Source organism: Nematolebias whitei, chromosome 1 (genome assembly GCF_014905685.2).
Source record: "Nematolebias whitei isolate Nwh7 chromosome 1, NemWhi1, whole genome shotgun sequence".
Taxonomy (NCBI): domain Eukaryota; kingdom Metazoa; phylum Chordata; class Actinopteri; order Cyprinodontiformes; family Rivulidae; genus Nematolebias; species Nematolebias whitei.
Window position 1 is genome coordinate 26,736,979 of NC_056498.1, and position 24,652 is coordinate 26,761,630.

Genomic DNA, 24,652 nt, shown 5'->3' on the forward strand with positions numbered 1-24,652 from the left:
ATCCGCCCCTTCCGGTCCTTGATCTTGCGTCGAATTGTATCGGAGAGGCCAGCGCTGTAAACTGTAACCTTTTCCTGCCTTGATTTAATGCAATTGGTGAACTGAATTCACGTTTCCTTGATTTATTGAGATAGTGTGAGTTACTACTTCCGAGGGAGTGCAAGCCGGGAGCCTCCTGAGCTGGAGGGGGGCCTGGGGTCCGAGATGAGACCTGAGGCCTCAACAGCTCACGACAGTTTCACAGATATTGAGCTCCAATTTTTGTGGTAGCTGAGCGTCATTCACAGCACATATTCTGTGCATTAGAGATCACAGTATTTTATGAGATTTCGCAAAACAATATTGTCCAAGTTTGACTCAAATGTTTGTTTGTTTGTTTGTTTGTTTGTCATTTTTATTCATTTCATATTTAAAACACAAAAACAATTAGAAACCAAATGAGAAAAAAAAACACATCATAAAATGAAAGGTAGCAGAAGAAGAAAAAATCTTATCATATCTGCCCCTTGTTTAAAACAAAATCAATTCAAACAATCAATTCCAACAATAATCATCTATAAGTAATATAACAAAATAATTAACTCATCAAATGTCTACAATTTTGCCAAGGTTATTTTAGTCTAAAACCCTGGCATGAAAGGTGGTTGGTAATATGCATTCCTTCATGGAGTACCATGCTTTTATTTTATTTTGTACCATAAAAAATCCGCAAACCAAAATGCAAAGTAACAACACATTCATCCTGAAGTCGTCGCCTCCTGCCGTGTACCCACGCGTCCTTTTTCTCTCCTGGTTGGTGGAGGCTTGAGAGAGCCGCTGTTTGTCACTCTGCAGCATGACTTCTGGAGCCACTAAACCCCCCGCAGGGCTGAAGTCGAGTCTGGAATAGTGAGGCAGCCATGAAGAATGGAGGCCTTCACACGATGAAAGCAAAATAAAAAAAGGAAGCTGTAAAAGAGCTCTTTCAGTCAAGCCAATCCCCAACATTTTGAAAAGCCCGGCTTGCTTGTGGCTCTGTATTCAACCGGAGTAGAGTGGACAGTAGCTACACCCCATTTCTCAGTTACTGTATTTTTTTTAAAACCTTTTTCTTATCTTTTATCTTTTTCACCTGGATGTTTTAAAAGGCAGCTTGTCTGAGGCTTTTTATTTGACAAACTGTCACCAAGCCGGATCTGAAAACACAGTGAATGGAGGAGAAAACGGGTGCAAGAAAAAGCAGCGGATAAAGAAATTTCTCAAACCATGGAGCAACTATTAGACTCTTGGTGTCCATGGCAACAGAACATAGCACCGCTCATCTCTGCATTGTTATTACGCATTACCCTCGGAGTCACAGATTATGTTTTAGGCTTGTTTGTTTCTCTGAGAAAGTTGCAGTTGCAATTTCCCCTTCTGTGGACCGACTCCAGTGTCACAATTTTCATTAATCTTGTTTCAGCGGCCAATAAACTCCACAAACTCCAACTGGAAACAATGAGACGTTCATCAAAGATTCAAGGAACTTTTTTTGCCCGCGACATATTTTATGGGTTTTATAAGTGGTGAAATATTCCTGATTGTGCCTAAAGTGACATGATTTGTCCTTTTTACAGCTATTGTATTTTCAGCTCATAATAAGTGGGAAGCTTTTCCCACCCCCAAAGATGATTTGATGACGTTTGTGTTATCTGAGTGGGATGTGATGCATTGTTACAGTCATACACTGGTTACATGCCTTAACACCTGACATCTGTCACCGTTTTTACTCAAGTGGGTGATAATAGAGTTTTTAAAAGTTTCATTCTTCTGGGAAAATGCATTTTGTAATTGGTTCCATATATTTTTCCACTGGCATACACACAATTCTGAAATCTAACAATGTGCATTGAAAGGATGAAAACTTTTACCACAAAATATTATTCAGAGGAACCCTTAAAGAAACATGGGTCAGTATATATTGGGATACTACTGTATAAAAAAGGAGCAATTAAAGCCTTAGCAGTCCTTTATAGCAGGAGTGTCCAATCCTGGTCCTTAAGGGCCACTATCCTGCATGTTTTACTTGTTTTCCTGGTCTAACACACCTGATTCGATGGTTGAATTACCTCTTCATGTTCCACAGAAGTCTGTTGTCACCAAATGATTCAACATTTGTGTGTTGGAACAGAGAAACTTCTAAAACATGCAGGATTGTTGCCCTCGATGACCAGAATGGGACACTGTTCCTTTAAGAAATGCACATCACCTTCTTCCATGCCAATTAGACTAAGAATATGTTATGTTGGCAAAAAATGAAAATGTGCAATTTTGCAAGATGATAATGATAGTACACAGTGTTTCTGCTATATTTCTTGCCTTGGCAGGGCGCTCATTTCTTCCATGATTTTTGTAGACGGGGAAACCATGGAGACCAAGACACGTCTGTGCTGTGCGCTATTTGTACCAACAGTTTTTTTTGGGGGGGGGGGGGGGGGGGGTTGCGGGCTCAGCAAGTGTTTTTTAGCTAGCTCGTCTGTATTGCGCGCCGCTAGATTTGCGTTACGGTGGTCGGGGGGAGGTGTTGGGGTTGATGTAGGCAGGGCGCTCGCTCGGTTCTGTTGACAGGGCGGGGCACCCTGAGTGTAAAATGGTAGGAGAAGCACTGGAAAGATTCTCAGCTCAAATTCCAGCTCATTATAAATATAATTTACAGAGTTATAGCTTTTTTGTTGTTGTTGGTTTTGTCAGCTAATATGGATTAGACTGGTGGTCATGTTGAAGTGGATTGACTCCAAAAGTTAATTTGTTGTAGATTTACGTCCAGTGGTTTGTGTGAGCATAACCCCTTAGAGGGTTGCAGGGTCATGACAGGGGGAGGGCTTATGACCACATATTTTCTCATTTTATTTTCAGGCCAAAAGATTGGATGTGGAAGTAATCTTTAGACCTTTCTATTCATCTTTAGACCTTTCTATTCAAATTGTTTTTGTGACGTACTGAACGGGTTGGTATAGAGCGAATGCCCACCTTCTCTTCAGCATTAAGGAAACAAAATAATTAAATATATGAAAACACTCCTAACAGCAATCTAAATAACAAGTATACTTGATTCGCTTTGTTTTAATTTTGAGTCATATCTGTTTGTCTTCCTCCAAAGGATGGAAAGTTTGAAGACTGCTGATCTGACTGAACGGTTGATGTCTTTACTATCGCCTGCTGCCATATTTGTGTTTGCATCTTTAGCAACATATTTCACGAACCACTTAATGGGTTTTAATGAAACTCAGAAAGAAATCACTGGATGTAAATCTACAACCCAACACTCTTCAGAGTCAACCAGTGGTGTAGTCTACATGATATGATGGTATGTGCCGTATACCCACTAGAAAAGCTTGGGAATTTCCGTATGCCAACTTAAAAGTGCCCAATGATATGTGATGTATCATTGCACGTGTCATTATATTGAAATGTCAGGGCGAAATGTAAATGCCTTCGAAGAACAGTAGTGTCCCTCTTTTTTCTTGGGGGGGTTGGGGAGAGACAGTCTGTTTGTATTTTGTCAGACTCGTGTGCTACCGCGAGCCGCTCCACCTCCAGCAATGCTAAGCTAGCGGGAGTGACGTAGAGCAGCGCCGAAACACGGGCAAGGGGGTTTTCAGAATAAAAGCTTAGACCGGATATCAATATTTTGACGTTTCAAAAGTATTCATAATTTTTTAAGCCGCCAATTCAAAGTTTTGAGAGCAATAAACAGCAAAACCATTATTAAACAACAATTCTTGGTCACATTACTTTACATTAAATTAATTTTTTTCAAACAACGCAAATTGTTTAAAAAAAAAACCCACTTCATTTAAAACATTCATATTTACATGAGCCACTTAAAGCCTAAATAACTTTCATATTTTGTCCAATTTACTTTGAACTAAAAAGAAAATAACTTATAATAATAAATATCATAATATATATGTTTGTGTGTTTATGTAACATAGATCCATTCATCCATTATCTTCCACTTCTTAGGGAGGTACTTTGGGGAAATCAAAGTAAATTGATGATTACATTGTACTAACCTGTGTACTTTGGTTTCTAAGCACAGTATACCCACTATAAAAATGTAGACTACATCAATGGAGTCAACCCAATATAAGATGGCTGCTACAGCTAATGTAACTTTGCCACACAAAATATGGCTACAACTTACTCTTAACTATACTTGCATCCTGCAAGATGTTTCTGTGGCTGATGGGTGTGGTGGCCTTCTTGAATTAAAACTTGGACGTGCGTGTTTTTTTTTTTTTAAGGAATGCTCAGCCTTTCACTGGTCTTGCTGTCTCAGATGAAGAGCCATCATTCACACAAACAAACCACCAAACAGCTGTACACAAGAGATTTAATGTGTCTTACTGTAATCTTCCATTTGATGGGACTAAAGTGATGGGATGTACTTGAACGTGTCACCGAGACTTGAGCTATTGAGTGTGCTTAAAATGCTTAAAGTGTTTAAAAACTAAATTCACTTCACTCATCTTCATATCAAAAGGCTGGATTTAGTTTCTCAAAGAGCAGAGCAGAGAACGTTTCCTATCAAATCATTTGACCTCTATAGTACTTCATAGTAGCGGCAATGTCAACTTGTGTAGGTATTCCTGGCTTACTGGGTCCCACTTTAGAAAATGGAACAGATCAGTGAATTCTGCATGAACACATTATGAATGCCCACCATTTTATTAGTCTCTGCTGTAATCAGATTTTCTAATAATCCCGACAGGCTAGAAGCCGCTCAACTTTCATATGTGTTTTATTGGATTTTTTGAATTTGAGTTTACCATTTTCTAGAATTGAAAGGATATCCACCAAAGCCATCTCCCCTGCTCAAAAATTATATACCTGCTCAGATTCCACCAACAGGCCAATTATTTACATTCGGCTAGTGCATAGTAAGACAAACCCCAGGGAGGCATTGCACTACTGGAAGATGGCAGTACTCCCAGTAGACCAGTAAGTACAAAATATTGGTGCATTCTACTAAATGAAGGAAGGGATATTTGGGTTACATTCGTCACTGTTTTTATGGCCCAAACAGACAGTAACTATGAAAACTAAGGAAGGATAATCAAGGTCAACTGTGTGTTTTATAACTTAAAACCAGGTTGCAGCTCTGTACACACACGCCCAGCCCGATGGCTCAAGACTGATCTACGTGTAGCACAAATGGAGAGGAAATGGACCTTATTAACTGCCGAGACGACGATGGAGAGCCTCTCTCGGGCTGAATTGTGCCGTATTGCGACATAAGGTGCATGTGCTGAATATCAACTCCCAACCACACAAGCTGGAGTCTTTCTCCCAGCCCCTTTTAAATGTGACAAATTTGCCCAGACCCCCTGATTCATGCGCTCTCTCTGCGACTGCTCCCCCATCTCTGTGCAGCTCATAAATCCCCGGTCGTACCACGGGTGAATTTGTCACATGACTCCTTACAGTGGGCCGCTACCCCTTAGCGCAACAGTCTGCCCTGCCTGACAGTATTTCACGAGTCAAAGACCAGCTCTGGAGGCACATCAAGTGATTTATGCATTTTAATTGGATTGGCTTCACAGCCCCATGCTGAGAAGTGGTTCTTTGAGGTGCAAAGGATCGACTCTCTGCTCACTTTCCCCTCTCACACTTTTCAGAGAACTATTTTAGGAGCTTTTTGGCTTCTTTTGCAGTGTGTCAGGGTACGTAAAGGCATATGTTATTGTCTCAATGAAAGAGGGGTATGACAAATCAAATGTGACTCGTCCTGCTAACTAACAGATCCTGAATGACTGCGCCTGTCTTACAGCACAGCAAGTGCGATTCAGAGTAAATTACATCTGCCCACTCAGAGACCTTCACACAGATTCCCATCTCTGAGGTTTGTCGGTTTAAAGATAGGTGCTGAAGCCCCGCAGATCACATAATTTGCCATCCTGCCTGGACAAAGCCCCTGGTAAAAGGGAACCTTTAGAGAAGAGACATCGTGGCTGGTGTTGCTAAGGCATTATCTACCTCTTAGAACAAAAGAAAAAAGAGAATCATTCCACAGTAAATCCATCACCCAGGTGTAGATACACTCTACCCTTTTCCCCTTTGTTCCTATAGCTTTACCTATTTTTCTCGCCTCCTCTTCTGCTGCTTCTGACCCCTCTTCAGTCGAAGGTGAGATGGTGATGGATAGAGCCTGCAACCACTGCATCCCAGGAGATCTCAGGGCCCCCCCCCCCCCCCCCCAAGCAATGCACTATGGCCAGCACCACCCCACTGCATCTTCATCACACAGCGGACCGAGGACAGACTAATGCACCAAACAAAACACTGCAAAAGCATCCGAACCCAAACACTGACATCTGTTGCCACCTACTGCATACACACCCTTATGGGGGCTTAAATCAGGCTCACTTTGATACATATACACACAGATGGCTGCTGTATACAACATATTGCCACCACCCATCCCACCCCACCGACGTATACACAACGGCTCATCAGGCAGGAAAATCAAAAGCCCGCTCTCCCCAGACTCAAGGAGCACTGCGGCTGTTATTGTACCAGAGCCTGGTAATGATCAGCATCTGTTCCCCTCTCTGGTAGCATTAGCTCAGCTCCTGCTAAAGAAGACTTTTGTGCAATGCCTTTACTGTTAGGTTTTGTTTATTTTTTTCCTGGTAGTACCCTAATTCAGTGAAATACGATGCTTGTTTAAAAGGCATTTTAGCATTTTATTTTGTGATGTTACTTCTCAGCGCATGCAAATATTTTCTTGGCTTCATCCTATAGCTCAGACTCATACATAACTTTGCTGATTTCCAAAACTGCAAACACAGCTTTTTGTTTCCAACAGCCACGCTCCGAGCCTGCCAACTAAAAACAGTGGGATGAGAGAGCTTCACCCAGTTAGGAGGGAGTTCACATTAAAGTTTCGCATGCGCTTCCTTTCACTGCCTCACGATACGTTTGAAATGTGTGTTTAAAGGTAATTGATCCTCGTTGTCTTGGTCAGTTATAAGGAGGTTGGCAGATTTCTTTTAAATATTAACAATGACCTCCGAGGCATCGACCTGCAGCCGTAAAAAGCCAAGACAGAATAATCTGATCGAGATATTTGGGACGTTGTGACATCTGATGCCTGTGACGTGTTTAAAACGATGTTGAGTTTTCCTCACAGAAAGTAGTCTGTTTCTCACCACCGGTAGTGTATAATAAACATAAAGAACTATGTGTACCAACATGTACAACTTTGTAATACTGCACACCACAGAAGACAGAGGGGTGATAATGTTTGGCAAAATATCTTGTGAAGCACTGGATGGATTTTATAGCTTTCATAAAGTCATTAATGGATACACTTCTGCAACTGATTACTTTTTGTGTCAGTCCAAGTCAAAGTGGTTGCCACAACTAAGCAACTTAAGCAAATACAAAAATGGCTATAAATAGTTCTGTTACGCAGAATTTGATTTGAAATTTGTTTCAAGTTCAAGTCAATTTTGTCATTTCCATCACATGGTACATGAGGTGGAGCAAAATGTTGGTCTCAGTTACACCCCAAAATAGCAAAATATAAAGCATAAAAAGAAACAGTATATAAGGATCTAAGATATACGCTAAACAAACACCAAATGGTACACTAAAAGATCTGACACATATGTCAAACTCAAGGCCTGGGGACCAAATGTGGCTCTCGTTGACATCTTATCCGGCCCCCAAGATGATATGTAAAACGTAAAATACTTTTTTCACTTGAATTTTTTCAGTTATCTTTGATTATGATGTCAAAAGAGACCAATCAGACTCTTGTTGAGGAACCTGCAACCAAGAAAAGATGTTGGGTATCTAACTTGAGTGAATGTAGATTCTGAAACCGGCCCTCAGTTTGAATTATTATTTTTTTTTTGCCCCCATTTGTAAGTGGGTTTGACACCCCTGATCTAAGATTTACGATAAACACTAATAATGTAAAACAATAAGTCGTAACAACAGCAGCCCGAGCAAGAGTCTGTGGTGAGCAGATGGTATGAATGAATACAGCAGCATGAGAGAATCAGCAGCATGACATAATCAGCAGCATGAGATCAGCAGCATGGATAATCAGCAGCACAGATAAGTCACATATCACCAAATTAAAGTGGCATTACAATATCAGATTTATTTATTTTTTTTGTGAGTATCTTTTTTACGGATTTATGAGTCTTAGCAGCTTCAGGTAGAAGCTGTTCCTGGTGTTTAAGTAGCTGAGAGTCGTCCTCAACCAACTCCAAGAGCTAACACAAGTTGATCTCACAATATGACTTGACTTTAAACAAAATGTTATGTTCAAGATTTGACTGTAATCTCATTCTTTCTCAACACAACATGAATTTAGTTTAAAGTTGTGAAATGAAAGGAAGCGGGTGATATGCATTTCTTCAATAAATGCTAGGCCTAGTCATTTTTTTTTTCAAAAATTAATAAATGTAAAATTAACACAGTCACAGAAAAACTGCTCATATCATTCACCAACAGCACCGTAAAGTACAAGTTTTGGATGCTGAAAATAAAGATTTAAATGCTTCCTAATTGTCCTTTCCATAAATTGTAAGCGTCCTAACTAATATGGGTCTTTGTTTAGACATAGAAATGCATAAACAGATGTTTAAAATATGCTTTTATGTCATAAACCATGTGTTCTAAATTCTAGAAATGTCTTATTTTGCTTGAGTTTTGTATATTATGAGAGCAAGACCATGTTATTCTGTAAGTTCTGCTCCTATTGAATAAAAATATATTTTTTTCTGCTTCCTAAGTGCACATGAACTCATTTAAATGCCTTCATTGTTGAAGCAGAGCTACTGTGTCTTTATTTATTTTTTTACCCTGTAAGCTACAAGTTTATTGTCAGCAAAGGGCTTTTTAGTCCCCAAAACTGGCTGTGATCGGTAAATTACAGTCTGAAAAAATACAATTTATCTAAAAGCAACAATGAAAGATATTGCCCATGTTATGCTTTGATTGAATTCGTGTTGTGTCGGCCTCGGACACCTGTGGCCCGTTGGGCTGCTCACTTTGTTTCACTTTGTTGCCAGACTAAAATGAAACAACAGGGGGGCATTTTAAATTGATTCACACCAACTAATTTATGATTCATATCTGCCACCTGTGGCTTGGTGTAGTGGTTTATTGGAGAGCTGAGTGTCTGCACTTTAGTACCAGAAAACAACAGTGGGAATAAAAGCTTTTAGATTGTTTTCATTTTATAGGTATTTCATTATTCTAAAAAAAAAAAAGCCTGTTTCGTCTGGTACTAGCCGTACATCTGAATCTTATAGTTTAAAAATGCATACAGAAACTGTCGTTTTTTTCCTAAATTTGTAACCCAAAACCTGATTTCTGGGCAAAAAGAATAAAAATATTCCCCGAGGATTATCTGTTGAGCACTTTGGTTAACTCTGTTGCAGAATTCGGACCCTGTTCACGACATGCTCTTGGACGTCATCACCTGGGTCGGCATCCTGCTTTCTCTGGTGTGTCTGCTCATCAGCCTCTTCACCTTCTGCTTCTTCCGTGGCCTCCAGAGTGATCGCAACACCATCCACAAAAACCTGTGCATCAGTCTGTTCATTGCCGAGTCCCTCTTCCTGGTGGGGATCAATCGGGGCGACCAGCCGGTAAGAAGAATAGAGTAAAATACAATAAAAAAGAGGCTTATAAAGTGCTAGTTTATGCTTACAGTTGCAATAATTCCGATTGGACTAAAAGTTTTTGTTTTTGTTTACACATTTTTTTTATATAACTAAGAAACTTTAAATTTAACTTGAAACAATAGAGCATGTTAATTATTAACTGGGAGTGGTGGCGTAGAGGTTAGAGAAGGTGGGTCTGTGATCAGAAGGTCACCGGTTCGACTCCCCGGACCGAAATCAAAATGTTGGTGGAAAACACACCAGCCTCCACCCTCATTTGCCCAATCTGGGCCCTTGAGCAAGGCCCTTAAACTCCACCATCTGCGCCCAAACAGGTCTCTCTTGAAAATGAGACCTCGTGACTCAATGTATAAATAAAGGTTAAATTAAGAAGAATAAAAAAATAAGCAATGGAGGTAATACTGTGAGTGATTTTTTGGTTTATTTTGATTCAAGCAACCTTGTTTTTGTCATTGTATTTGCCTCTTAAAAGTTGTTTTCTAAAGAAATCGATGTTTCTAATTATGTGCGTTAGTAGGTTTAACTGAATACAAAGATAAAACAATCAAATCAAATCAATTAAGTTTCTAATCTAACAAAAGGCAAACAGTTTATTACTATTTTGACATGCTCTCAAAATCAGTTCAGTCGACCAAGTTATTAGAAAAAGTGTCCATTTTCATTTATTCAACCTTTATTTATACAGTTTAATCCCATTGAGCCTCGAGGACTCATTTACAAGAGAGACCTGAATTTTTAACAAAGAGTGACAACAGTGGACAAAAAAATTAATAATATATATATAAAATAAAGTAATAAAATAATAATAATATAAATAGAATTTAAATAGAATAAATATTAAATAAAGTTGTTTGCATGCAGAATTGTTTTACAATACATAATGAAGAGGACAGTGTCAAACATATAACCCTGTTATAAGCACTTTGATAACAGGTTCTGTTTTAAATGTGCTCTATAAATAAAGTTGACTTGACTTGACTTGTTACTCCAGTTTCTGAAGATATATCAACACAGAACATTATAATAAAAAAGGTAGGATTTTCTTTTTAAAAAGGGTAATTGTCTAGCTTCAGCAACAACAAAAAAAAATATATAAGGGGAATTGTAACTCAAAACCACAAACAATATGTAAAATATTCTAGAATAATTGAAAAAGACGAATAAGCTTTCATTTGTATTTTTTTCCAAAAGGAACATGTAGTGTTGTGTATCTCTGATTTGTGAGAGGATACACACACACACACACACACACACACGCACGAGTTCATCTTAATTACAGTGCACAAGTTGATCAACAATGAGCGAAGCACACATTCTGTGTTTGTTGCTGTTTTTACAGACGCTGCTGCAGTTCTCCTCTTAAACTGCAGGTGGCGCAAATGAGAAAACTGCGTTACAAAAAAGCAGGAATGCTCTTTGTAAAATATGTGGAACCTGTGTATGAGTGAGAGTGTCAACATGGAGGGATTGAAAAAGCACTATATACAGTATAGAATCAAGTTGCATCAATACAAATGGGTTCATATTCATATGAACAATATATAACTATTTACATATAATTCTTATCTAGCCCAAACACCCAGCTGTGATTCAAACATCTCTAAGTTAGTCTTTTCACTGTGTCATAAAGGAAAAGGTGCATTTGTACTGCCAAGATGCATCTCCCCTTAAGTTTGTCCACCTTCTTCACACTTCAGCCAAAAATGTTTTGTAGAAAAACTCATAACCTTTGGTGTCCTGCTGTGCTGCGAGTGAAGCTCCCCACTGAGTGTCAGCAGCCCTGGACTATTTAGATCCTTCTTGGCTCAGTGAAAAGAAACTCTGAGAGCAAAGAACTGTGGGTTATTTATTCAACAAAATCTACCTCCCATGGTTGTGCAGAAGAAAACACATCCTTCCGAATACACTACATACATAACAAAAAGCTGCCAACACACTCTCACGTTGACTAGATCATGAATCATTAATTCACCCCGAAAAATAAATTGTTTTCCAATTTGTAACCACTTCAGGCTAATCTGGATTAAGACCACAAGATACTAAAACCTTTGCTGTAGTTTGGATTGCCTTTATTTTCTGCAAAGAGCTCAGCTGTGGTAGCAGGTGGAGACATGTCGTCACTGCACAGTCATCTTCAGCTGTGTATGCTCAGCTCTCACACAGCAGACAAATGTGGAGTCATTATGTGTGTACAGCTCGGCTTTTTTCCACCTGCAGCTTCTCACAGTCCTGCCACTTTTGTGTGTTAACGAGGCAGACGATGCTCTTAGCATTGCAGTTTTGGATCAGACATTTGATTGCATGTAGCAGACAGTCATAGCACTTTAAAACTTATGAATACACAAAAATGAAAGGGATATAAATTATAAAACACTACTTTGTATCGTTAAAACTCATCAACATTTTCCTTTATGAACATAACTGTTGGAGCTAAAAATCACACATTATTTAAATCACAAAATCGAACTTCCAGTGAAGTTAAAGATTATGCTGTTGGCCTGCACCTTTTCCTCCCATAACGTTTTATGGCCCTGACTCAGAGCCCAGTAGTAGAATCGCTGTCCTGCACTGCAATTAATGTCCACTCAACCTTTTAGTTATTTAACCGAATCCATTTCAGTGACAAAATACCCCAGTTATGTTCAACTGTGCCAATAATTAGATCAACCCATGGAAGGGTTGTATCTTAGGGGGTGTTTGGTCATGTGAACGGCTGTTTGCTGTATTCACGTATGTGTGCTATACCATTTTATGTGCCCTCACCTGGCAGGCTTCTAGTTTCAAATGGTTTTTGGACTGTTGATTTCACTTCTTCATATTCTTCCTTCATCCAAGCCAACTACAGCAGACAAGACTACATGGGCTCAGTACCAGCAGTGTTCTACTGCCAGTCATCACAGGCAAACGTCCAGTCGGTTCGGCCAAACAAAGCTGAGCGGTGCTAATTGTTCGAGACACTGATATGACACGTTGGAAAACAGTGCTGGTTCCAGTCACTTAGATAGCTCACTTTGCTAGTCGTTCCCTTTAGAATAATAGCTACAGTCATGCTGGACAAAAGGGCTACCCTCTTACAATGATACTGTTTACATACCATAAAGTACAGCACCAAACACAACATATTAGCAGAAACACCGGTAACACTTTACAATAAGGTACACAAAATTTGATTAACTACTAGGGAACGGTTCAGGAACAAATCAGGCGCTAATGAGTAGCTAACCTGTACTTACTGGGGAACACACAGCCAAGCCTTTTTAAGGGATTACTGGTTTGTTATCACAGAAACAAACCAGTAGGTAATGGTCAGGTAGTGATTAAGTAATGATTGGTTCCTCAGTAAGTACTTGGTATGATGCTTCACTACATCAGTGAACAAAATAATATCCAGGCAATGATTTGGTACTCAGTAAGTGATAGTCAGACATAGTTAAGATGACACCAGTACAACATTATGAAATTGATAATGTCTTTTTAATAGGTTTATAAAAGAGAAAATCCAATAAAACCAGTAACCACTAGGAAACAGGTTTTTGACAATTACGAGCTGTGACCTCACTGGTGCAGGGTTTATTCAGAACCCACATGGATAATTTATCCTCTGTTACTGTAGTAACAAACCAGTAGTCCCCTAACAAGGCTTGGCTGTGTGTTCCCCAATAAGTACTGATGAACTACCCATTAACTCCTGATTTGTTCCTGAGGCTTTCCCCAGTAGTTAATCAAATTTTGTGTACCTTATTGTAAAGTGTTACCGAAACACCTAATTCCAAGTGTCAAGCATGGTGATGGAAGGGTGATGGTTTGGGCTTGTTTTTTCAACCATTGGATGTGGGTACCTTGCAATCACTGAATTGACCCCCAACTTTTCTGTAAACAGTAAGTTTACAATGAATTACAATGAAAAGCTTACCATTTCAGTGTCTTGAAATGGTAAGCTATCTGTCAGACACCTCAAACTTTGACCAATGTGAGCTGTACATCTGTTGTTACAAAACCTAAATGGTGTAATTTTGTTCTCTTTGGAGCTTCAACAGTATGTTCTCACCACAAGATCTAGTCGGTGTTTTTTTTCTGTCTCAAGGGTTTGCATCAGTTTTTGTGAGATTGACCAACAATTTGAAGTGGGGGGTGGGTAAAGTTCCATGAGTATAGTCATGGTCATGCTGGGAGTATTAACTACTTTGAGCTAACATTAGCTTCTGTAAGTCATTTTTTGCAGTATGACCGCAAATCTCTCCAGAGTAGAGTCTGGCATGCTGTGTGGGTGTTGCAGAAAGTACGTAGGACTTAATGGTCATTAAGACGTTGGATGACTTCCTGACATAAGATGCTGTTCTCTGGAATGGGGTTTCTCTTGGAGTATAAAATGTCCTTGCAGAAAAGACATTATGCTACGTCAAAAAGATCAGATTTATTAACTTCTTACGCCGTATAAATGAAATTGTACAGAGTTATGCAGAAACAAGTTGTCACAAGCCCCAGTGAACTAAATTAATGTTGTAAAGGAGAGTGGAACAAAATTCATCCACAACCACGAGAGACTGATAAAGTCATACAGAAATAGTCTACTTCAAGTTGTTGATGCTAATAGTGGTTTAAAGCTGCCTAGTCATGGGATAGACGGGTTTTTTTTTCACAACTCTCCCATTTTTATTTGGTTTTGTAAACTTGAAGTCAAATCTGAATATGTTGTTCAACCTGTTCAACACAAGATCATTTTTGTCCTGAGGCTGGACTTCCTGTGTCCCATGACTGTAATCCCTCAAGAAAAATGACACTTCAGTGTGAACAGTAACACTCCAATCACTCTTTCTTTTCTTTTTTGCTGTGTGTCTCTGTTACCATAAAACTTCCCCAGATCGCTTGTGCCGTTTTTGCCGCTTTGCTCCACTTCTTTTTCCTGGCGGCGTTCACCTGGATGTTCCTGGAGGGTGTGCAGCTCTACATCATGCTGGTGGAGGTGTTTGAGAGCGAGCACTCGCGCCGGCGCTACTTCTACCTGGTGGGCTACGGAGTTCCCGCGCTGATTGTGGCCGTCTCCGCCGCCGTGGACTACCGCAGTTATGGAACAGATCGAATGTAAGTACATTTAGATTTCCACGCTTAGTGCAACGAGTTAGGCGAGACATGCTACTTCACTGGATTTAAAACAATGTGTTTGTGAACTCAGTCTCTTAAAACAGTGTAACCGTTTGGTTAAAATGAGGGATACTAATTCTCATTTTACCTTAAAGGATCAGCTAAAATATTTATTTTTAGAAATATTGTCTCAGTTTATTAGACAGTAAACCAAGCACCCACATTTTGGCTTATATCTATTTTTCTGTACCTCTTCTGTCAGCCTTGTTTGTCATTTATTTCTGTAATTTATTTAACTTTAGTAAAGAAACGGAGAATCAGTAACTACTTGTCCAGAGAAAAGTTTGAGTGTTTTCAGAGCCTGCTAACAACATGAAAACTGTTGGGTGTTGGTTTGAAGAGCTTTAATAAGCTTACAGACAGTGTTCCAGCAGCTACTGCTTACAGTCGGCTGTTAATAAAGCGGAGCGTTGCTCGTTCATGCGTTCATTTTTCTCACTGCTGGAATCAACGCTGTTTACACGAGGAAACAAAGCTAATTTCAGTAGATGGTGTTGTTGGATTCAGTTCAGGCTATCATGGTTAATGTTCAAGACCACAAAATACTGAAAAAAAATGAAACCGCATAAAATGAAGTAGGAGCTAAAACTGAGTAGTTAAAGCTACAAAAAGGCATAAAAGTGGCTAAAAACTACAAGAAGTTAAAGATTGGCTCAAAGTGGAAAAAGAAGCAGTGGTAGCTAAATTCCCAAAACAACAAAATGCTAATTAAAAGTAGCAAAACACTAGCTAATCTCTAAAAGTAGCAAAATGGTAGATAGAAACTAAAAGTAGTAAAACACTAGCTAAAAGCAAAAAGTAACAAAATATTAACTAGAAGCTACAAGTAACAAAATGGCAGATAAGAGGTAAAGTAGCAAAACACAAGTTAAAAGTAGCAAAATGGTAGAAGTTAAGTACCAAATTACTAGCTAAAGTATAAAAGTAGCTAATTACTAGCTAAAAGCTAAAAGTAGCAAAATATTATCTAGAAGCTACAAGTAGCAAAATGGCAGATAAGAGTTAAAGTAGCAAAATGGTAGAAGTTAAGTACCAAAATACTAGCTAAAGTATAAAAGTAGCTAATTACTAGCTAAAAGCTAAAAGTAGCAACATTGTAACTAGAAGCTAAAAGTAGCAATATGGTAGATAGGAGGTAACTTAGCAAAACACTAGCTATAAAAGTATCTAAATAGTAGCTAGAAGCTACAAGTAGCAAATAGCTAACAAATAGCAAAATGGTAACTAAAAGCTAAAACTACTAAAATAGTAGTTAAAAGTAGCAAAAGGCAAGCCAAAAGCTAATTGTAGCAAAACACAAAACGCAGCAAACTTTAGTTTAAAAAATATTAACGTATCAAAAGACTATCTTAAAGTACATTTGCTCAAAGTGTCAAAAGCTAGTTAGGATCTAAATGTAGTGGTATGCTAGCTAAAAAGTAGTAGAACGGTAGCTAAAAACCAAAAGTAGCAAAAAATAATAAAATGGAGGGCAGCTATCTTGAAGCCGATATCTCATAGATTTTTTTTATGAGAAAAAAATATTTGTGAATAAAACTGAATATTTTGAAAAGTACAAACATTTCAAATATCAAAAGTCATATCACTCATCTCCTGAATGAGCCGAACATTTTGATTCATGAATGGCTAAAATAGCAGAAGTAGTGGGATGGATAGAATATACAGAAACACAATAGTGTGAACGCAGATAAAGGTTGCATGAACACAGAGCTAGAAACAATGAAAGAAAAGAAAACGATGGGATGTCACAGATGTTTTTGTTTCCGTTTGAAGCTACAAAAGCAGAGCTAGTCTTCGGCTCTTTTCTCTCCGTGTGAAACACATTGCAGTCTATAAAGCAGAGGATCGCTCTCTGGTCCTCTCTGTTAATCTCCGACCCATCTGAAAATAATGAAGACCAGCATCAGCAGTTTGCTGCTGAGATGTTTATCATGTATGCCACCCCCCACCCCCACCTCCTCACACAAACACACACACACGCTCAGGAGCTACCACACAACTGGTAGACCATTGCATTTGTAGATTGGCAGCGCAATAGTTCTCAGTGATGGATGGGGTGATAGCTGCCATCGCCTGAGCCTTGGCATCATGTGAATAATTAAAGCCTGCCACCGGTGGAACAATTATATGCTGCCATTGAAGGATGAGGCGAGGGATAGAGCGTGACACGTGGGGAATAGCAAAAGGTACCTGGTTGTCCCTGGTCCAAATTGATTCTTGGTGCTGGAGCAGGATGATCGTAGGTGGGGTCACTTTGAGGAAAAATGTCCACCATGTTGTTGGGACCTACCTGAGATAGACAAAGAGATAGATGTTCAGCTTGTAGAGCTCAGTTGAAGACGTTTTCTTCAGCTGAGCTCTGATCAAAGAGGAAACAGAGATTTGAGCAGAATTGCTATTAAAATACTCCCAAGAGTCACTTTAAATCTGAAGTAAAGAGATTTTACATACAGTACATACTACAGATCTTTAAAGTGTGGTTCTGTGGAAAAGTTACATGGTATACTTGCGTTCAGAAACATTCATTAAAATCTGTTTGGTTCTTGAGATATTTTACTATCAATCAACCTTTATTTATACAGGTAAATCCCATTGAGCCTCGAGGACTCATTTACAAGAGAGACCTGATTAGTTAAAACCAATATAGTTAATGGCAATACTTGAAAAATATATTTTGCACAATCTGCTACTGCTCAGGGTCAATATCTGTAAACATGACCAGATGAAACTCACTTTTGTGTTTTTAAGGTCTGTTAGCTGTGGCAGCCATCTTTAATTAGATTGACTCTAAAAGGGAATCCCTTGTAGACATACATTCAGTGATTAGTGTCTGTAAGTTTCAATGAAATGTGTCCTTCGTCTGGGTGGTCAAAACTTTAAATTGCAATTAGCTCTGAGTTTCATGATTATTTATAAAGCATTTTCATTGGCGAGCAGAAATGGTGACAGCAGCAGGTAGCTGTAGCACATCTTCTGTAGCATGAGATCCCCCAAGTAGTTATTTTTTGAAAATTGTTTTCTTTATGTATTTTGATTTTGACAGGTGTGTAAGCTAGTGGTGTCCCAATATTGATACTCAATATTGGGCCTGATAACAACCTCAAATACTCATAAAATGCAGACACTTAAGACCAATACCAATTTTAGTAGTGTTATACCTATCATTATATGAGGGCGCCCCGCCCTGTCAACAGAACCAAGCGCCCGCCTACCAAAATGACCTTCATCCACAACTCATCCCCACCCCCATCGACAACTGCCGGCACGGACATACCGCTAAGCTAGCTGTACGCAGTACAGATGCGCTAGCTAAAATGCTACAGATGTAGCATTCCGCTTCTCCGACAACTGCCGGCACAAATGTAGCGCTAAGCTAGCACACAACACACCCCATCAACAAAAATCACCAAAGTGATGAGCACCCTGCCAAGGCAAGTCAAATGGGGGAAACACTGAATTTTATACTTTGTGACATAATTTCCTCTTTCTCTTTGCAAGTAACCAAAACTAAAATAATAAATGTCTGTAGTTTGGGGACATTTTAAGAAAAACACAGGTGAAGTTAAGGCAGCAGACCATTTAATGTGTTCTTAAATGTGTTTCTGCAGTCAATGGGTCATGTTTTAGTACTAACTCATTAACTACTCAGTATTGGCAAGTACACAAATCTGGAGTCTTTGTACTCAGTCTGAAAAAAACTAATGTCAGAACACCCCAGTGTAAAGATTTATAAAACAGGGTTTGCAAGAACCATCATGAATGCATTTAGATTGAAGCCCCTTTCAGTTTTGCCCTGTTCGGACTATTGGCTCATCAATCTGGTCAGAGTTAAACAGTATTTCTACAAAACGAGGTCATCTAAAGGGCTATCTAATACAGGTAAGATTATGATTGTCTAAAGTCTTTCCACAGAACCCCACTCCAGTAGATCTGAACTATCACTTTAACCGTCCTTCAAATGAAGCAGGTCATCAAAGCTGAGCTGTGATCCTGATCTCTAGTTTTTATTAAGTTAATGCACCAGAACTTCCCGTTAGCTTCAGTGCAGCAGCTGCTGATACAGTGATGTGTTTCTGTCCCACTAAGCAGTCGGGGAAATGCTGTTTCTGGTCAAAAGTCCTCTCGTGGACTTTGCTCTGTGGATAAGTGAACCCACATTCAGCACTTTTCACGTTCTGGATGTCCTGAAGGCCCAACGAGCCTGCTGAACCCAGCTTGTTTTCTGTCAAACGTATCAAAATGTGTTTGATACTATCCAGCAGCTGGATGTTTTGAAGAAACCACAAAAAGTAAGGGTCACTACTCGACTTGAGAATGCTGATCTAACACAAATAGTATGGCAAGCCAATTTATCATATAATAAGTGGAAAGACTTCAGAAAACGCATCCATGATTTAGTTATTTCTGCACAAATAAGGAAATCAGGGATCGATTCAGTTATTTCACACTTTATTCTTTTAAGAACAAACAAAAGGGGGAGTGGTGGTGCAGCAGTTAGAGAAAGTGGGTCTGTGATCAGAAGGTCACCGGTTCAATTCCCTGAACCAACAACATCAAAAAAATGTGGGTGGGAAAGGTGAAACACCCGCACCAGCCTCCACCTTCATTTGCCCCACTCTGGGCCCTTGAGCAAGATCCTTAACCCCCACCATCTGCTCCACCAGGCACCCGAGCTGGCAGCTCTCTGCTCCACACAGAGGGCTGTGGTAGCTCAGTGGGCTGTGGTTGCATCAGGAAGAGCATCAGACGTAAAAACAATTGTCAAGTCTTCGAGGGTTTTTTTCTAAGAACACGTGGCTTTTCTCATTTTAGGCCTTCAGATTTCATCAACTACAATGAACATTAGAACCATTTTGGTCAAATCTTGTAAATTATGTTATGCCTGATCTCAATCATCTTTTTGAGATCTGTTAGCTCTGTGAACACGTGTGAGTGACTTAACTGTTGCAGCCATCTTGAATTTGATTGACTCCAAACATTACTGTAATTTCCAGAGTATTGAGCGCACCAGAATATAAGCCACACCCACTAAATTCAAAAGGGGGGGGGTGGGGTGGACATACATACATATATATATATATAGGCCACACTCGTCTATAAGCCATGGGTGTCCACATTATAACATGAGATTCAGAAAGGTTTTTTTAACTTGTAATTAAATATGTACTGGTCACAATTATGTACAGTAATTCTTTTTTTTTTTCTGAACAGTGCCAGTAACACGGCTGATAAAAAAAAAATGCAGTAGTCTACCAGAAAGTCATTGATTGGTATCTTCACCTTCCACCTGCCTGCCTTAGCCCATTATTTTATTTATTTATGTTTTAATCCATAAATTAGCCGCAGCATTGTATAAGCTGCCGTGTTCAAATCATGTGAAAAAGTAGCAGCTTATAGTCCAGAAATTACGGTAATCAGTTGTAGACATACATCCAACGATTACTTTCTGAGACGTTCATGAAAAGGTTCATGAGATATTTTGCTAACAGACAGCTAAATGTACACACCCAGACACAAGAAACTACATAATCACCCACCTTTCGAGGAAATAATCACCGCACATTATTGCGCCGAGTTCTTTAAAACTCATTCCTTGGTGCAAAAATGGCTCCAGACCACTTATCAATGTCTTCGTCATACACAGAGTGTCAGCTGCAGGCATGTTAATGGGCTGCTTCTGCTGTAAGGACAGCGTGTTTCCACTCAGATGCAGATTTGTTGGCTCAAATGCCAGATCGCTGAGCTCAAGGTGCTGGCACAAGCACGGCTTGTGTTTAGACTGGCATACATTAGCATTTTTTATTGCTGCGTATTTGTAGGAGCTGTGTGGAGAGGTGGAAAAAAAAAAAAAAAAAAAAGCAGTACGCCAGGAGGGGAGATAAAACTAACTGAGCACGCTCCAGAAGCCAAACACCAGCAAGGAGGTAAGAGGAGGCAGAAAGGAAGTGACAGCCCGTAGCTCCTTCCGCCTACTGACTCTTTAAATCTCACCATGATCTGAAGAGACGAAGGAGGCACAAGCAAACAATAGAAACTTAAGCATAATTTATACCGGCGACGCTCGGAACATGTGCTTTGATGAGCTGCCAGAGTTCTGTTCAGCTTTTCTTAGCGTGCTGTTTCATGTGTCCATATGTTTGTTTAGTTTTTTTTTTCTTGTCTATGTCGCCTTTTCTCATCCATTGATACCAGAGAGGGGGAGACGTGTCACGTCTCATGGATATAAAAGGAACATTTTTTTTTGTCATGTCACTTGTTTGAAAGCACTTTATCTCCTTTCAAATGTTGTCCGCTGCTTCGCCGAGCAGTTTGGAGACGCAAAATAAAAGTAGTGTGCAAACTGTCAAATAAACTTTTCAAGTGAATTAAGAGCAAATTGGTTTAAATACAAAAAATACTGTGCTTTTAAAAAATGATAGCAGAACTATATTTGTCTTGTATTTCCTCCTTCTGCATGTTAATGCAACCTAATTGTTACTTTTTCATTGTCTCAGTAAAATACAGACCTCAGTTTTGATATATATTGTATGTGATACTTTTTTTTACCATAATGAGCCATTTAAGTCCTCTAAATGCTTCAGTTTACTTTTAAGTGACAGTTTAGATCTTTTGAAGTGAAGTTATGTGGATACATTATGAAAAATTACAATCTTACCTGTTATAGATAGCTCTTTGAATGACCTCAGTTAAGAGAAATAGTTAATAAAATAGTTAAATAGATAATGGCCAGTCGTATTGATGCCAACCTAAAACAAAAGATCTTGAAAATGTTACGTGAACTCTAGCTGTAACATTCACATCTGTTTTACGTGACAAGGTTTTTATTTATTTTTATTTTTTTACATTTAATTTGTTGGTTATTTCCCAGCACATACTTCTGCAGCAAGCTGTAGCATTTCCCCTGGATTACCATAATATTTCTGCTACACAAACTTTGTAATGTAAAACTGGCAAAATGTGGACAAAATCATTTTTACCTGAGCCACCAGGACTTGTTTGAGACTGGAGTGTTAGCCTTAGCTACATTATGATTAGCCATTAGCTACATTATGATTAGCCATTAGCTACATTATGATTAGCCGTCAGCTACATTATGATTAGCCGTTAGCTACATTATGATTAGCCATTCGCTCGGCAATTACAACACAACTTATCCACATTTCTAGAGACTGATGTTCTTCAAAAAGCTATCTACAAGAAGTAAAAATATTAATTCTCCATAATCTTTTCAGTTATTGAAAGTGTTGGCTCCACTGTCGATGGATTGTATACACAGCGGCTAACGGCTAATCCCAAATGGGATAAAAACCACAGTGATTTGTTGCCATTTTAAAACAGTTTCAATCCCAAAAGTTTTATTGATTCACATTAACACTATTTTAGAAATTCTTAAATATAAGTCAGTTTCACAAGACAGGTTTATTTGCCGTATATGAAATTCTGTGGTTACAAGTGGAAATAGTAGCTGTAGCATTTAGCTGTTGGCTAACATCCACTCCATCCTGGAGACACTTCCAGTAAGAATATATTTTATTTTACCGTGAGAATAATGGCAACATTTGGGTTTATAAATTAGTTTTTGGAAGAATTGCTACAACATTTTTTTATTTGAAGTTGTTTTAAGATGGCAGCTTTTGGTCCGGGTTCCATTTAAGCTAGCCGTTAGCTTGTCAGTCCAGTCAAAATAAGCAGCTTCTTTCCAAATTGTGGTAATTCAACAAACTATTTCTAGCAAGTAAGATGTTAATTTTTCATAACTTTTTCTCAGAACCACACTTTATAAGATCTGAAGTATATTTTTAAATACCAATGAAATTGCTGCTAATTCTTTCTCTCCATGTTCACTCTGTGTCAGCCTGAATGACAACACTGCACAGTGAACTGTAATTTTCCAGTGGCCAAAAATGGAGGCATCTGTCTGCTGCTGCAGCGGAGATTAAAAGATTAATAATTCAACCACAGATCATGAATCATGTTCTTTTTTCTTTTCATCTCAAAAGATCACCGTCACCTTCCACTGGCCCCGTTTCTTCAAGTCTGTATTCAGTTTTTTTTCCGCTGAAAAGAAATGGACTTTCTGTGCCGTTTTCATACGAAGCATGAGGTCAGGGGAGCACTTTATTTCATTATTGACGTAATAACGGCGTCCCCACGGAGTAATCACGGTTAACACAGACATGTAAGACACATCGGTGAGTGCTTAAGGACTGTGTGGGTCCATGTCTGTCAGGGGGTCAAGGTCAATCCAATTCCACTGGAGTGATGCAATTACAATTCATTGAAAACTAATTGATTCGTTCATAATTTATTGTCTGTAATGGTAATTTGACACTTTGACCTGAAAATCTGAAAGAGAAAAAAACTAATTTCTGGTCATTGTCAGTTAATTTATTTAGCTTTTTTTTTTTTTTTTTTTTACTTTTTGAAATTAAAAAAAGGTTAACAGTGTACAGTATTTTGGATACCAGTATCATCATAATGGTGGTAATTATTGCCCAAAAGTGAAGCTACAAAAATATGTTTGTTTGTATGTGGGTGTTTTTTTAGCAAAATATCTCTTGAAGCACTAGATGGACCAACATGGATGTAGGTGGATGACTGTCCAAGTAGAGTCAACCCTATTCAAAATGGCCACCGCAGCTAAATGACCTTATCAAACATACAAATAGCCTCAATTCAGACAATTTCACAGCTCTTGACCTGAAATGGTAAAGAGCCATTCCTAATTTTAATACTTTCCTCCTCAATCCCAGACAGGCGCTCCTCCTTCACTTTTTTTATTGAGACAAATGAAAACAGACAAGGGAGAGAAGTTAAGCTTGTGGGGAGGGGCGTGTGCCCACTTGACAAAACCTATGGTACAGCCTTGATGATGTACGTCATTAAATACGGCATATGTGATGACGTCACTCATTCCAACTTAAACAGCTCTTTTGAACAGCTCTATTAAGTAAACAAATCGTCAAGATCCAGGTCCCTTGAAAAAGCTGTTTGTCCCATCTTGTGGTAGTAGCTGAGAATCATTCCCAACACATACTATGAGCACAAACTCGTCTATTTTTAAAAGCTTTGCCAGTAACAATTGGAGTCAGTTGTGTCTGTTAGCAAAATAGCCCTTAAAACTGTGGACGGATTTACTTGGACGTAGGTAAATGATAGTGAGTTGAGTCAAATTGATTCAAGATGGCCACCACAGCTAACAGAAATGAGCCAGTATTAAAATAGATGTAATTTTGGCAATTTTACAGACACCAACATTGCTTCAAAACTTGCATTTTGGAAATCAATATGCATCCATTTAAGTAATGATTATCCTTTAATTCTGTGGTTCCCAACCCTAGTCCTTGAGGAACACCAATACTGCATGTTTTAGTTGTTTGTGATTTAATTCTAAAGAAGCGTGTTAATCACTCATTCATTCAAATCAGGTGTGTCAAAGCAGGGAAACAGCTATAACATGCAGGATGGTGTTCCTCAAGGACCAGGGTTGGAGCCACTGTTTTAATTGACAGTAGGAGTCCAGTTTCCTTCAGATTCTCCCTGATTTTCATAGTTCTTTAGGCTCCTTTCAGCCACTGTTATGAAGCGCCGATTTCTCTGTGTCACTCCAGCCTTGATGCATAACCCTGAGCAGGAGTATGAAGCCATAACCTCAAATCTCCACACTCAAGTTTTTCGGCTCACACTCCTCTCGTCCCGTCCCTCACTTCACATCTCCTTCACCTCTCGCTCCGTCTCTTTCGTTGCAGTTGCTGGCTTCGCCTGGACACCTACTTCATCTGGAGTTTCATAGGACCAGCAACCTTGATAATTATGGTAAGCTCCCTTCTCCTGCACCCCCT

At 39.1% G+C, this 24,652-nt stretch overlaps 1 protein-coding gene across 1 annotated transcript in view; it reads left to right on the forward strand.

The window, feature by feature from the left end:
- Window positions 1-24,652, forward strand: part of LOC119423998 (adhesion G protein-coupled receptor L3) — a 159,966-nt gene that overhangs the window by 95,841 nt on the left and 39,473 nt on the right. The window contains exons 11-13 of the mRNA XM_037691788.1: window positions 9,423-9,632; window positions 14,530-14,750; window positions 24,560-24,626. Coding sequence (XP_037547716.1) covers window positions 9,423-9,632; window positions 14,530-14,750; window positions 24,560-24,626 — 498 coding nt within the window. The remainder of the gene's footprint in view (window positions 1-9,422; window positions 9,633-14,529; window positions 14,751-24,559; window positions 24,627-24,652) is intronic.